Genomic DNA, 15,887 nt, shown 5'->3' with positions numbered 1-15,887 from the left:
AATATACAATTAATTGAAGAATTTTCGAATAAACGAAATTTCGTGTAAAATTGAATTGTAAACAAATGGATTTGAAAACTATTAAAAATAATTGATTTAAAGAAAAATTTAAGTTAAAAATTCTAAAAAATAATAATTGAATTGATGAAAGTACTTTTGAAGAAGTTACAGTAATAATATTTTTTTATAATATAAATATAAAATAATGATTTTATCACTCGATCCTCTTTAATTATTATAAAACATGAATTTTAAAAGGTTTAAATGTGAAATTTTTGAAAATCTGAATTCCTATGGAAAAATCATAATGATTAAATATTTATTTAAAAAAGAAGTTATTGCTCTTTTCGAATTACTTTTACAATTAGAGAAATTCATAAATTCGTAATATTCTTTAGGGTCAGGGAAAAAGACAAAATTTTGTTTGGAAGTCAGGGAAATACAAAATTAAATTTTTGTAGCAACACTATTTAATCAAATAAAATTTATTTGAAACAAAGAAAAGGTTTCGAATAATTTTACAATTAAAGATATTCTGAAATAAATTTATCCCAACCTTTTTTTTTAACTTATCAAATAATTTCTAGAGTGAATCAAACTTTTCTTTATGAGCAGGGAAAAATTAAAATTCTGTCTGTAGATCCGGGAAATGTAAGGAAAAAAAATTTTTTGTGTCAATCCTCTGTAATTGAATTGGATTAATTTTTGTTCCAATTGTTTGTCGGATTCTTCAGTAATTAATTAAGCGTTTGGATTTTCGAACCCAATTATGTGTAATTATTAGTCTCATATATATAAAACTGAATTTCCGGAAAAGGATGAGGAAGTTATAGGAGATAAATGATTATGTGAATAGGAAGAAGCGCAGTGATTATGGAAGCATAGAGTTTATATACTATATAGAGATTGTTGGATGAAAGAAGAGGGGAAAAAAATAGAAAAAGTCAGTGTCAAGAGCATACACACATATAGTTTTCTTTTTTAAAAAAAAAAAAAGAAAGAAGAGTAACAAGGATGAAGAAAGTACCCTCAGGAGAGAAGGCTCTATAGGAAGAGTGAGGAAAGAGAGTGAGGGGAATTGAAGCTCAGCTCATGCTTCTCAGCCACAAACAACCTGACCACCACGCTGTTCGGATCATCCACCTACTCTTATCCTTTATTCTTTCTAAATATACACATAACCCTTTTCGTATCACGTTTCCTCAGTCAAAACGTGACGATTCTAAAAAGTGAATGAAGGAATCATTTTTAAATACCCACTTCAAACATTCGAACATTTTCAAAAAACAATTTAATTTTCCCTATTACTTTAAAAAAAATATTTTCAAGATATTTTCAAGAGCAAAAAGAAAATTGTGATTCTTGAGAACAAAATGATTTTCGGTTGGTTCAGGTTCAGCGCGTGTATAATTTTTAGTTATTCATGTTTTCAAGTAACTTTCTGATCAGGAAATTTTGAAACAGTGCTTTGGATTTTTCGGCATAAATTTGTTTAAAACGTAAGGGAAATCTATTGATTGGAGAAGGATTAATGTTTGAAAGGAAAAGGATTATTGTTGAGGAAAAGAGGAGAGGAGAAGAATTATTTCTTAAAAGTAAAAGGATTAATGTTTAAAAAGAGAAGGATTATTGTTTGAGAGGAAAGGAATTATTACTAGAAAGGAAAAGGATTATTGTTTGAAAGAAAAAGGATTATTGTTTGAAAGAAAAAGAATTATTACTTAAAAGAAAAAGGATTGTTATTAAAAAGGAAAAGGATTGTTATTAAAAAGGAGAAGGATTGTTGTTAAAAAGGAGAAGGATTGTTATTAAAAAGGAAAAGGATTGTTATTAAAAAGAAGAAGGACTGTTACTAAAAATAAAAAGAACTATTATTTAAAAAGAAAAATTAATTATTTATAAACGAAGAAAAATTATTATTTGGAGGATTTATTATCGAAAATTGAAGAAATGAAAAAGGAGAAAAATTGATGTAAAGGGGGCTTTAACTGTAATTGCTTTTAACGGTGAGTGATTATTGTTGAAAGGATGATATCGTCATGTCGGACAATTTACTTTTGGATCGATCAGAAACTTGTTCGGCAAACAGGAGAAATACTTTGAAAACTAATCTTCACATTGAATCGCACGAGTGAAAACTCGATAACACTATTAACAAGCGAGTTACTTCATGAGAAGCAGTTTCAGCGTGGAAGCAAGTATATTGTGTGCGAGAGCTAAATTACATCCGAACCGCAAAAGGACGAAGTAAAGAGATATATACAATAAGCTCTTTGCAAGAATTGTGACAACTTTCTAATAAAGCAATTTTATCAGCAATTATTATCATTTATTAATTTGAAATTGCATTAAATTGAAGGCGAATTTATTAACTAATAATATGTTTATTATTGTTAAATTCATTTTAAATTGCTACTCATTTTACTGATTGTTGATCTTTATCAATTTAAGTATTAATAATTTAAAGTAAAAATAAAATAATTTAAAGAAAAGTAAATTAATTAAAATAAAATATAAATTATTAATGATTTTGTTTAATTTATTCAATTATTATTATTGCCTTTTGTTGATCAGTAATAACTAATTTTGTTGATCAGTTATTAATAATTATTTTGATAAATTATTTTTAATAATTTTTTAGATCGAATACTAATAATGATTTTACTGATCAGTTGTTATTATTAATAATTTTCTCAATCAGTAATTTTACAAAGCAATATTTAACAATAATTGATTATTACTTGTTAATTAAATATTTCAATATATTGATAAAGATAATTTCTTGATATAAACTTTTAAAAATTGGGGGAAATAATTGACAAAATTTATGTGCAACGCATTTTATTAAGTGATGGTGTTCAAGATTTGAGATGAAGATACAAATTTGATGAACCACAATACAATTCAACAGGTTAGTTGATATTATCCAATATAATTTATCATGAATACAAAATCGTACAATGTGCGAAGATTATTACTGGAAATTATAAAAACAAGTGTTTTTAATTGTTGGTGAACATTAATAATAGCAGAATAAAATTAAGAAATGGAATTTTTATTAATTTAATAAAATGAATAAATTAATTTTCTTTAATTCAATTAAATTAATAAAATTAATTAATTATTAAGTTCATTTAATTAAATGAATAAATTAATTTTTTATTAACTTAGTTATATTGATAAAATAAAATTATTAAATAAAATTTTTATTAATTTAAGTAAATTAACAAAAGATAATTAATTGTTGACTATAGCAATTGACTAAAAATTGGTCAAATATTTTCAACACTATTGGCTCCTTTTTTTTCCTTTTTTTGAATGTCCCAAAAATTTCGAATGTTCAAAGTGAACGAAATTTTATTTCTTTTTTTGAATTCAAAAAAATTCTATTATAATAATAAAATTATTCAAAAATAATTTATAAAGTTTTAAATTGTTTAATTTACGTTTTTGATTTTCAATAATTTTTAAAAATATTTTTTATATATTTGAAAAAATTTTTTTTAATTTGAACATTCCGAATTTTTTGGAGCATCTTTTTGTTAATTTAATAATTACAATAAGAATAATACTAATAATTATAAAAATAATAGCAATCAGGATAATGGAAATATTTTTTATTACTATTACGTATTGTAATTGTTATTAACAATAGTTATTACTATTATTTGCAATAATATTTTATTATTAAATTAATTTACATAGGTATATCTTATATTATTACACTGAAAGAAATAAAGAAAAATTTATTTGATTCAAGTAAATATTTAATTAATAATAGTCAAGTAATCTTTTGTTTATACTTTTGTTTTTTGTTAACTTTACATAGATTAAATATAATATTATTATTATGTTATAATTAATTTTTTTTATAATTATTTGAAAATTGTAATGACAAATAGAAATCATCAGAATTTTTTTCACTTCTTTTTATTAAAAGACTAAAATTTTGTTAAATATTATGTTTTGTCAAATTGAAATTATGCAGATTTTTGTTCTTTACTTCTAAACAAAATTAGAAAATTGTTAAACAACTGTGATCAAGAAATAGAAAATTTATTTATTTTGCATTATTTTTCTTTATAAATCACAATTTGTTTAAAAAAATTATTATTTTGTTTTAGAAAAAGAAGAAAAATATTTGCACAATTCCTATTTTTAATCTTATTTTTGAAACAGGATTTTCCACAGGAATTAAGACATTCAAAAATTTCAAATTCAAACCTTTTTGAAATTAAACAAATTATAAAAAATTGTTATAAAACATGAAGATATCGATTGCTCCGAGTCTTTGACTCGGAGTGATCGATTTCTTCATGTTTTATAATAATTAAAGATGACCAAGTAATAAAATCATTAATATTATATTATAAGAATATTGTTACTGTAACTTCATCAAAATTATTTTCATCATTTTAATTCAGTTATTATTTTCTAGAATTTTAAATTATTTTTTATGAAAATAATAATTGAATTCCTTAAAAAAATTTTATTATTTATGAAAATAATTAAATGTTTGTATGTATACAATTTTATTAAATTTTTTTTAAATAATTGAATTCTTTTTGGGAAATTTTATTAAAATAGATGATATTGAAAATAATTGAAATTAGAAAAATGCATTTTATTTTTGAAAATAATTGAAATTAGGACAAGAATTTTGTTATTTATAAAGATAATTGGGATTTTTACGAAAATTTTTTTCAAATTTTGAACATAGTTGAATTTTATAAGAATTTTATTTTTTTTTTAAATAATTGAATTTCTGCAATTATTTGTAATTTTTCAAAAATTGCGTTTTTTTAGTGTTTTCAACAAAAATTTAAATTAGAAAATTTTTAAATTCTATTAATTTTAAAATAATAGAAATTAAATTAAAATTGCTAATTTTATTTAAAAAAGGCAGTAAGAAATTAGCCGCTCGCTTTAGCGCACGAATTATTGGTAGTTATTTTAATTATTTTTTTAAAAAATATACGGGCTTACAATAAGAAAAAATATTTTTATTATTATTAGATTTTAAAAAATAGTTATTATTACATATTGTTTACTAAATGAAAACATTTTGTGGAAATTTATTATTTATCGAATATTAGATAGATTTATTATAATATATATTATATACGTTGAGTATCAGGCACTTTCATTATAATATTTATGTCAGGTGTAAGTAATAAGGCCTATAATAGTCTATAGATCATGGAATAAAATATAATCAGGAAATAAAATGCAGTTAGACTCTGGACAGTTTTTACAGCCCTTTGAAGAGTGCGTAGAGAGTTAAATTAAAAATTAAATTATATACGATGAACCGTGAAACAATATAAGCAATTTATCTTATAAATTTGATTCATAAATAATGTCGTTAATTGTAGTCATCATCAACAACATATACATATATATACTTGTGATGATTTAACACTTTTTATAATTGGGAAATATTGTGCAGTAAATAATATTAATTAGAAAATTTTAATTAGTAACGATTGTCCTCTGTACTTTATTTTGTAAAATTCATCATTATAATTTTCATTTAAGATGTAATTCTAATAATTTTATTGATAATTTACGAATTATTTATTAACCTTGTTATTAATTATTCTTAAACTTTTTATTAATTATTATTAACCTTTTGATTATAGTTATTAACTATTGTTATTATTAACCTTATTATTGATTACTATTAACATTATTGTTAATTATTATTAACCTGGTTCTTAATTGTTTGTCACAGTATTGTTATAATTATTGTTGATCTTATTGTTAATTATTTTTGACCGTATTGTTAATCACTATTAACCTTATTGTTAATTATTTTTAACCGTATTGTTAATTATTGTTAACGTTATTATCATTTTTATGAGATTATTGTTACATTAAGAATCTATAATTTCATTAAGACTATTATAAGCAGGCGATATTATGAAAGTAGAAGAATTCTAGAACGCTTGTAGAAAGTTTAAAAATATAAGTTTACAAATCAGCACATCAGAGATGTGCAAGTTTAATAAATAATTCGATATGAATTAATCTAAATTTAGTTTAAATGAAAGTAATCGAATGAGAAAGTATTTTTATGTGCATAGTGGAAAAATATGATTTAGAATTTTTTAATTTGAAAATTTTTGTTCCTTTTAAAATAAATAAAATATAGCAAGTATTTAATTTAAACTTCTCTTATAGTTTTTGATATTTTATATTTTCCTTATTGTCGTATTATATTTTATTTGAAATGGAGTTTTTAAAACACCTTATGTACGAAATTATACTGAATACTTGTTACTTTTTTAAAATTTATTCTTTTTAGGTAAAAATTCAAAGATTTACCAATGATAAGAAGTGTTTTATTTCATTACAATTAGTCATTTGATTTTATTCACAATTCTATATTAACTCTGAACTGCTATAAATGACGGAATATTATAATTTCTAATTAGCCATTTGAATACAAATGACAATTTGTTTCTGAAAGTTTAACACCCTTTTTATCTAGTCCTCGGCATTTTTTCTACTTATAAACTTTTATTTACTAATCCTACTATCATTTTGATAGAGTATGAATATTTATTAAGACAAGCAAAAATCTGAATTATTTCCGATTGAAATAAAACATCTTTCGGAATTCGTAAAACAAGCAATAGATACTGAGTTAGTTATTATTTTATACTAAATGAATATTAAATAAAGTAATTGCAATTTAACAACCAGGAGTAGTTTAAAATCGAATTCTAAAACTACCTCTTTATAAGAAGTCGTCGCGTCGGTTTATAAAAACGATAAAATTGTTAATAATTTTACCTAAAGGTACATAAAGTTTAATCAAGAAATGTCTTTAGATGTGATCAGATAAAATCAGATAAATTTTAAGAATAATAAATAACATATTTAATTTGGTTTTATATTAGGTATTAAAAAGAAGAAGAATCTTTGCACACGCAAAATTAAATGCGACATTATTCTTAATGCACATTCGACATAAAAGTGATAATTTGGTTAATTAGATTGAATTGGTAAAGAAAAGTTTTTGCTATTTATAAATGTTTTTGCATCCTTTGAAAATATCTTCAATTAGATGATATCAGTGATCAAAAGTTATGCAGAGTTATGTAAGATCAGAGTATATGTAGTTGTATATGTGTGGTGTCTTTAAAAGATGCCAGGAATGACCTTGCAAGGCCGTATTATGGCTGTATATTGGCGCACACATACCCATTTAATCTTGTGAACAAGACTTGATTTAAAGCACTCAATATAAACCAGAGGCTAGTATGAGATGAAGTAGAGATCAACAAGTCAAGTACACTTACGTCTTTCATCTATACACATCTAGGTGCGACGACACGCCCCGGTGATCCACTTCCTTTGATCTTCTTTCTTCCTATTTCTCTGTATGTTGTATATATTCTCAACAAAATTTTTTGAAATTTTTGTCATCTGTACAATTTGGTGATAAATATTTTGTTTAGGAACCAATCAGTTCTTCTTCTTCATCATCATCATCTTCTTCTCCTTCTTCTTCTTCATCTTTTTCTTCTACTTCAGTAAAGAACTCCCTATTTTCTTGAATTTTTCAAATTGGTATCAAATTGCATCAAACTGTTTTGGATCAAAAATCATCATTAAATCAAAGATAAAGAATTTGGATCAAATATGTTTAACTTTAAACCTTGGTATCATTTCATTGCAATTCGATACTATTCCGAACAGTAAAACCTCGATTAGTGGAACATACATCATCTGAACATCATTATCCGAAGTGTAAATTACAAAGATACTATATTTTATCCGAATTTCTATTATTCTGGGGGTTGCCACAGGTCAGGGAATTCAGGAAAATTAGATTTGCTCAGGGAAATGAGGAAAAAGTCAGGGATTTCTATTAAAAGTATACTGGAAAAAATTTAATTTTTAGAATTTATAGGAAAAATCTAAATTTCGGTTTTTTTTTGTATGCCTCATAAGCTATGAAATTGACAAGAATTCTAATACAAAACCTTCAATTTTTTCTAATTTCTGACAATAATTTCTTTTTAAGTAACTTAATTCTTCAAGAACTATCTTAAAATTTATTACTTATAAATTTTTTAATGAATAATTTTACCTAAATATTTCAAAATTAATTGGATTTGAAAAGAGTTAGGTTACAATCTTCATAAATAGATGAACTTGAAAGGTTTCAATTTGAAATTTGAGAAAATTTCAATTTTTAACGAATTTAAAAAGAAATTTTAAGAACAACTGATTATAGAAATTCAATTATTTTCAAACGTGATAAACTTCTTCACATAAATTTAATTATGTTCAAAATTTTTTTAAAATTCTCGTCAAAATTTCAATTATCTTTATAAATAACAAAATGCTTCACCGAAATTAAATTATTTTCAAAAAATTAAATAAAATTCATGTCAAAATTTCAATTATTTTCAAAAATTTTCCTCATTTCAATTATTTTTAATATCTATTATTTTAATAAAATTTTCTAAAAGAATTCAATTATTTAAACAAAATTTTAATAAAAATTTCAAAGGAATTTAATTACTTACCAATTTTTTATAAATTTCTTCGCACCAATTCAATTATTTTTAATTTTTTAATGAAGTTTCTCCAAAGAATTTAAATATATTCAGAGAATTGAAAAAAATAGTTCTGAAAGATTCAATTATTTCGAAAAATTTAAATAAAATTCTTTTAAAAATTCTATTATTTAAACAAATTTTGACAAAATTCTTTAAAAGATTTAAAATGCTTTATGAATTTGAAAAATTATAATAAAATTGATCATAGAATACAATTGTTTTCGTAAAATATAACATTTTTCCTTGGAATATAATTATATTGTCAAAATTGCTTGTAAAACTCTTCGAACAATTCAATTATTTTCGTAAAAAATCGAATTCTTCGAATCAATTCAATTATTTAAGAAATTTTAATAAAATTCTTCCCAAAAATTCAATTCTTCTCAAAAATAAACATTTTTACAGGAATACAATTATTTAAAAAAAATTTAATAAAATTCTTCGTCAGATATCAATTATTTTCAATTTTTTTAATGAAATTTCTCGAAAAAATTCAAATATATCAATTATTTAAACAAATTTTGACAAAGTTCTTTACAAGATTTAGTTAATAAAATTGCAATTTTACTAAAAAAATTTCTTATTGAATTTAATTGGTTTCAATACAATTCTTCTTAAGAATTCAATTATTTTCACAAATAGGACATTTTTTTATGGAAATTCAATTATTTAAAAAAATTTGAATAAAATTCTTCGCAAGAAATCAATTATTTTCATAAATAATAAAATTTTTCTCGAGAATGCAATTATTTAAAAAATATTTTGATAAATGCTTTATGAATTTGAAAGATGATAATAAAATTGATCATAGAATACAATTATTTTCGTAAAATATATAACATTCTTTCTAGGAATTACAATTATTTTGTAAAAATGTTTATAAAAATCTTTCAAATAATTCAATTATTTTCGTATAAAATAAAATTCTTCGAAGCAATTCAATTATTTAAAAAATTTTTCCCAAAAATTCATTTCTTTTGAAAATCAAAACTTTTCACAGGAATTCAATTATTTAAAAAAAAGTTTAATAAACTTCTTCGTCAGATTTCAATTATTTTCAATTTTTTAATGAAATTTCTTGATGGAATTTTATTATTTTCAAAAAGTTTTAAAAAATTTATTTTGAAAAGGGTTCAAATAAAAATCTTTGAAAATTTTAATTTATAGCTATTTAATTTCAGAAGGTTTGAATTTGAAAATCTTGAACCCTTGGTTCGCGCCCACTTGGCTTGGTATTTTTCCGGCACGTGAGACAATCTGAGCGGGAGGTTTGACGTCGAGGTATAATGATGTGCACCGTCGATTATTGTCCGGTACACACCATTAGAACTCGACTGTCGATAAACCGGTTGTACTCAGAGAGGTTTTCTACAGTTTCCCTCTTCTCTGGCGAGAAAACCCATTGACGGGTGGTCCAGGCGTAATGCGAGTACTCCTAATAAAGTCGGCTGTAGACGCAAAATTAGGTTAATATATATATATAGAAAAATTTCTAAAGTAGAATGGTTATGCTTAATCCAAAAAAAAAAAAAAAGTATTTCTCGGGGACTCTTGTCGAAGTGCGTAAGGCCAATAGGGCAGGAGTATAAACAATAAATAAAAAAAAAAAAAAAAAAAAAAAAAAAAAATAATTTTACACTTAGAGAAATTCGTAAATAGGTAAATGTAATAGAACATTTTTTTGAGTATCTAATAATTTTTGGAGTGAATCAGAATGTTCTTCAGAGTCAGGGAAAAAGTCAGGGAAAAACAACTGAAAGCATTTTGTTGAACATTTATCAAAAGAAAAAATTTAGTTGGGACAATAACATTTTTTATTGTCGGAACCAAACAATTTTTTCAATGTAGAGAAGCTAAAATATCAAAACGTATTCACTGCTTTTAGATATTATAAATAAAAAAAATATATATGTTTCGTGTAATTTCTTTCTAATGATGATTAAGAAAAGTAATTGTCCCAAAACTAAATTTCGATTATGGTCAGTATTTGCAAATGAAAATAATAAGCAAATTAATTAGAACTAAAGGAAGGCATATTTTTTACAATGTAGCTGCAATAGTAGTAGTAGTAGTATGGTTATTATTATTATCATCATCTGCATATAAGTTTTATTTTCTGATCATATGAAAATCTAGGATATGTGATACTCTCGTTATAGTTTTCACCGCTCTCAATTGCTGCATAATTATGATTACAGATTTCATATATTACAATGCAAGTAATAAAATTTTTCCCACGATTTCCATATATACTTAGGGCAACTTCTTTTTTTTCGTTGAGAAAAAGGAAATTGAATCATGCAGAAAAGTGCATATGCACCAGTTAATTTTCTTTTTCTTTTTTTAATTGAAAAATTTCATTTATTATACGCGTGGAGAGAAAAAGGATTGATTGGGACATTTCTAGAATTGGATAAATACTATATGATTACTATAGATCCATTTGCCTAGTTGACACAAATATTCTTTAGTTAGTACGACTATTTACAACAGGTTGACACTTTCTTTCGGTAAATATAATTTTTGGAACAATTTGTAGAAAATGGTGTATAAAATATAAATCCCTTTTTTACTGATTGAAATTTCAGTTTTATGGAATATTTTTGATTTGCTGCTACTGAAAATGCATTAGTCTTCAAAGAGATATTTGTTGTTTTAATGCATTTTGCTTTTGATGTGTATACCCTCATTGACATGGGTTTCTGCTCATAAATAATGCAACACTCGTTTTCGGAACATTCGTGTGCTCTCCTCTGAACAATATTTTGTGAATTTTTCACGATTTTTAGGTGTACTCGACATTATTTTATTGGTTTATTATACGACGTTTTTTTGGCATTGTTAATATTGTAGACGTTATTAATAACATTAGAGTTATTAATAATATTAGTGCTATTACTAACATTATATTCTGAAACAACAATTAGTACTGTTAGTTTTAATAATTAGTAACAATAAAAGTTGTTTCAATTTCTATTCTTTTTTAACGAGCTAGGAATCTCATACTACTCAGAGATAATTTCCAAGAAATACCATACATCTGAATTATTTTCGATTCAACAGTACAGTTAGTTATTTATACAAGTATTTATAATAATTATAATTAGTAACAATCCAACAAGAATTTACTGAATTGTTGTTACTTTTCGTACATATATCCGTACTTGTAAAAATCGTGTAGTCATTCCATTAAAATTTAAAAACAATTGGCACTTATTACCATCTGTTGTTTTCTTTAGACATAACAAAAAATACGTTATAATAATGTCCACAGGACAGTTATGAATCTCTTTAACCGAGTCTTTAAAAAGAAAAAGATAAAGCGACGAAAGAACGCGAATTATAAAATGCTAGTTGTGAAGAAGAATTCGCGTCTTAATATACTGAAATATACTTAAAAAGAGTTTGAGTGCGCTTTTACCGCTTTACAATGTATAATAATGCAATAATAGCGCAGGCATATACACGTTATGAACACACGTATATAGTGCGAGTCTTCAAAGTCTTTTAACGTATAGAGGGAGACTTCCTATCTTATATATATATTATGGGGAATAGAGGGATAATGTTCTTCCATAGCAAAACCTCACTGATCGCGTTAATGTTTCTAAGTACTCACAGAAGCGTAAGCAAAGTCGAGGAACAATGCACTTGAATTCATGCTCGGTCGATCCCTTTACGTAATGAACGAAGCAAAGGTGTCTTGAAAGATAATTAATGGTGATAGTAAATTAAGTGCGAAAGTAGATCATAAATTTGTGACTATATCGAAAAAGAAGCATAAAAATTGTCCTAATTTTAAGATAATTTCTATTTTATCATTTACATTTCTATCATAATCAGAGTGAATCAGAATATTCTTTTACGGTCAAGGTAAAAATCAAAATTCTGTCTCAAAATTAGGGAACAACACAGTCAAAATTTTGCAGCAACCCTGATTAATCGTCTAATCAACTATTTTTGGAGCACCATCATAGTTGATATGTTTCATATTAGTTTTCTTCAACGATATCGTAAAATATTGTTTGGAATTTTCATTGCTGCTATACACTATTATTAATAGAGTGACAGGGTTGCGACAGGTTTTATTTATTTTTTCCTATTTTTGAAACATTTGTCGCATGTATGTAATCCGAATTATTTTCGCATATGTAGCATTATTTGCGGCTGCTTAGCTTCTCTCGCGACCAGATGGTGCGGATAATCATTACATGGCAAAATACTCGGCAAAATATGCGCGAGAAATATCGTTTGCTTGATTAATGACGAAAGGTGATGGGCAAGCTTCACACATGGCGACGTGATCTTAAATCACAAAAGACTTTAAATAAAAGCTTTGAACTAACTCCGAGTTTAAATGTGCGCAAAGAAGTATTAAGGCAGCATTATATATAGGTAGCAAAAGTCATTATAATATGTACACACGTGCTTCAATACTGACTACTGCGGTTCCGGTATGGCAGTACCGAAATGACATTAAATCAAACATTACCCAAATGATCGATTGCTATTGGTACTTGATAATTCTTTATGAACTTTGATCAGACTTTTAAAAATTGCTAATCGATTTTTGATAAATTGTATTGTTTGATGTACCGATTGGTACTGTTAATATTTCTGCATGCTAATGTCTACTTACTTAGTTTGTACTACTTGCAAACCAAAGAAACCTGTAAATTTACAGTAAGTTTTGGAAACTTGTAGTACAAACGCAGGCTACGCACTCATCTACTTAAACCTACTATTTACTACTTTTCTTACGTTATGTTACTATTTAGGTACTTTTTTAGATTTCAGCCACTAAAAGCTACTCTTTCCGTTTTTTTTTTTGAGAATTTCCACTACTTTAAATTCGCTAATACTAGAAATCAAAAATCTATTCTCAAAAATTATAATCAAATTCTTTAAAACGATTCAATTATTTTCAAAAAATATTCGAGATTCAATTATTTTCAATATCTAGTATTTTCAGAAAATTTCGCAAAAGAATTCAATTATTTAGAAAACAATTGATAAAATTCATTCAAAAATTTAATTATTTTCATAAATAATAAAATTTCCACATGAATTCAATTAATTTAGAATAGCATTTTCAAAAAAATTTCGAAAAAATCAATTATTTAACAAAATTTTTATACAAGTCTTCACAATAATTCAATTACTTTCACTAATAATAACAATTTTCATGGAAATTCAATTTTTAAAAAAAATTGTTGATAAAATTCTCAGCAAGAATTCAATTATTTTCGTAAATAATAAAACTCATCGAAGAATTTAAATTATTTTTATAAACTATTTTAAATTAATTAATCGAAAAATTCAATTATTTTCACAAATAAAGTTTTCCACAAGAATTCAATTATTTAAACTAAAATTTCCGTAATATTTATTATATTTCGAAAAAATTAGATATTTAAAACAATGTTTATAAATTTCTTCAGAATGATTCAATTAATTTCAAAAATATTAGAATTTTTCACAGGAATTCAATGATTTTCAAATATTTTAATAAAATTTTTCGAAGGAATCAATTATTTTAAATACAATTTTAATTAAATTTGTTTGAAATAATTCAATTATTCTTTTAGATTTTAATAAAATTCTACCCAAGAATTTAATTATTCATGTAAATAATTCTTCGAAAGAATTTAATTGTTTACATAAATAACAAAATTATTTCCAAAAATTCAATTATTTTGAGGCATTTTAATAAAATTTTTTGTAAAATACAATTATTTTCATACATAAAATTTTCCGCGAGAATTTAATTATTTAAAATAAAATTTTCATAATATTTATTGTATTTCGAAAATATTAATTATTTAAAACAATGTTTATAAAATTCTTATATGAAGTATTCAATTATTTTTCAAAATAACAGAATTTTTAAATTTTTTACAAAAATTCGATTCTTTTTAAACATTTTAATAAAATTTTTCTCAATAATTCAATTATTTGCATAAATATTAAAATTATTTTCAGGAATTCAATTATTTTTGAAAATTTTAATAAAATTCTTAGCAAATATTCAATTATTTTCGTAAATAATAAAATTTATCGCAAGATTTCAATTATTGTTAATAAAATTTTACAGGAATTGCTCAAAAAATGTAATTATTCCTAAAAATTTGATTTCAATTTCTCGAAAAAATCAATTATTTAAAAAAATGTTTTTTTAAAATTCTTCGGACGAATTCAATTATTTACAAAAAATATTACAATTTTTCACAACAATTCAATTATTTTTAAAAGTAATAAATTTCTTCTTGGAAATTCAATTATTTTTAAAAATTCTAATAAAATTGTTCGCAAGAATTCGATTCTTTTTAAACATTCTAATAAAATTTTTTTCAATAATTCAATTATTTTCATAAATAATAAAATTATTTTCAAGAATTCAATTATTTTTGAAAATTTTAATAAAATTCTTCCCAAGAATTCAATTATTAGAGATAAATAACAAAATTATTGCCGAAAATTCAATTATTTTGAGGCATTGTAGTACAATTCTTTGCAAAATTTAATTATTTTCTAAAATAACAATATTCATCACAAGAATTCAATTATTTTTAAATGTAATAAATTTCTTCTTGGAAATTCAATTATTTTTAAAAATTCTTATAAAATTGTTCGCTAGAATTCAATTATTCTCATAAATAGTAAAATGATTTTTCAGAATTTAATTATTTTCAAAAAAATTTAACATAATACCACACAGACATTTAATTATTGTAGAAAATTTTAATAAAATTCTTTGTAAAATTTAATTATTTTTAAAAACTTTTCACAATTCAATGCGATTTTTAATATCTACTATTTTCTTAAAATTTCCAAACAGAATTCAATTATTTAAAAAAATTTTGTAAAAATCTTCGTAAGAATTCAATTATTTTCATGAATAATAAAAATTTCTCAGGAATTCAATTATTTAAATTAGAATGTGTATAAAATTAGTCGAAAGAAATCTATTATTTAAGGGGATTTGAACCTTGATGACGTCACAGTTTGTGCAAAGCATTAGTTTTAAATCTGTGACGTCATCATGGTTCAAATGCCCTTAAAAAATTTGTATAAAATTCTTCGCAAGAGTTAAATTATTATTTTTATAAATATTTAAATTCTTTCATGAATAATAAAATATTCGTTGCAGGAATTCAATTTATTAGCAGGATAAGAAAGAAGTAAATATTTTTTATGAAAATTAGGAAAAAAAGTCAGGAAAATAAAATATAGAATAAAAGTTTCGTCAGTTTTGTAAAGCGGCTAAAACGTGTTTTTTTGGTCGTCAAGTTTAATTTTCCGATAGCTACT

At 23.5% G+C, this 15,887-nt stretch overlaps 1 protein-coding gene across 2 annotated transcripts in view; it reads left to right on the top strand.

Moving 5' to 3' along the window:
- The window catches only part of LOC122507791, a 109,782-nt gene that overhangs the window by 7,469 nt on the left and 86,426 nt on the right, over positions 1–15,887 (top strand). Inside the window, exons 1-2 of one of the 2 annotated variants that reach the window (XM_043620696.1) lie at positions 1,904–2,247; positions 2,775–2,911. The exons of the other annotated variant lie outside the window; for it this stretch is intronic. Of the exons in view, the coding sequence (XP_043476631.1) occupies positions 2,888–2,911 (24 nt within the window). The 5' untranslated portion in view covers positions 1,904–2,247; positions 2,775–2,887. Of the gene's footprint in view, positions 1–1,903; positions 2,248–2,774; positions 2,912–15,887 lie in introns of those variants that run through there. 2 annotated transcript variants of the gene reach the window in all.

The sequence above is a fragment of the Leptopilina heterotoma genome, unplaced genomic scaffold, assembly GCF_015476425.1.
Source record: "Leptopilina heterotoma isolate Lh14 unplaced genomic scaffold, ASM1547642v1 Lhet_51, whole genome shotgun sequence".
Classification (NCBI taxonomy): Eukaryota; Metazoa; Arthropoda; class Insecta; order Hymenoptera; family Figitidae; genus Leptopilina; species Leptopilina heterotoma.
Note: the sequence above shows the minus strand (reverse complement) of the source record. Positions and strands in the feature narration are given on the sequence as shown.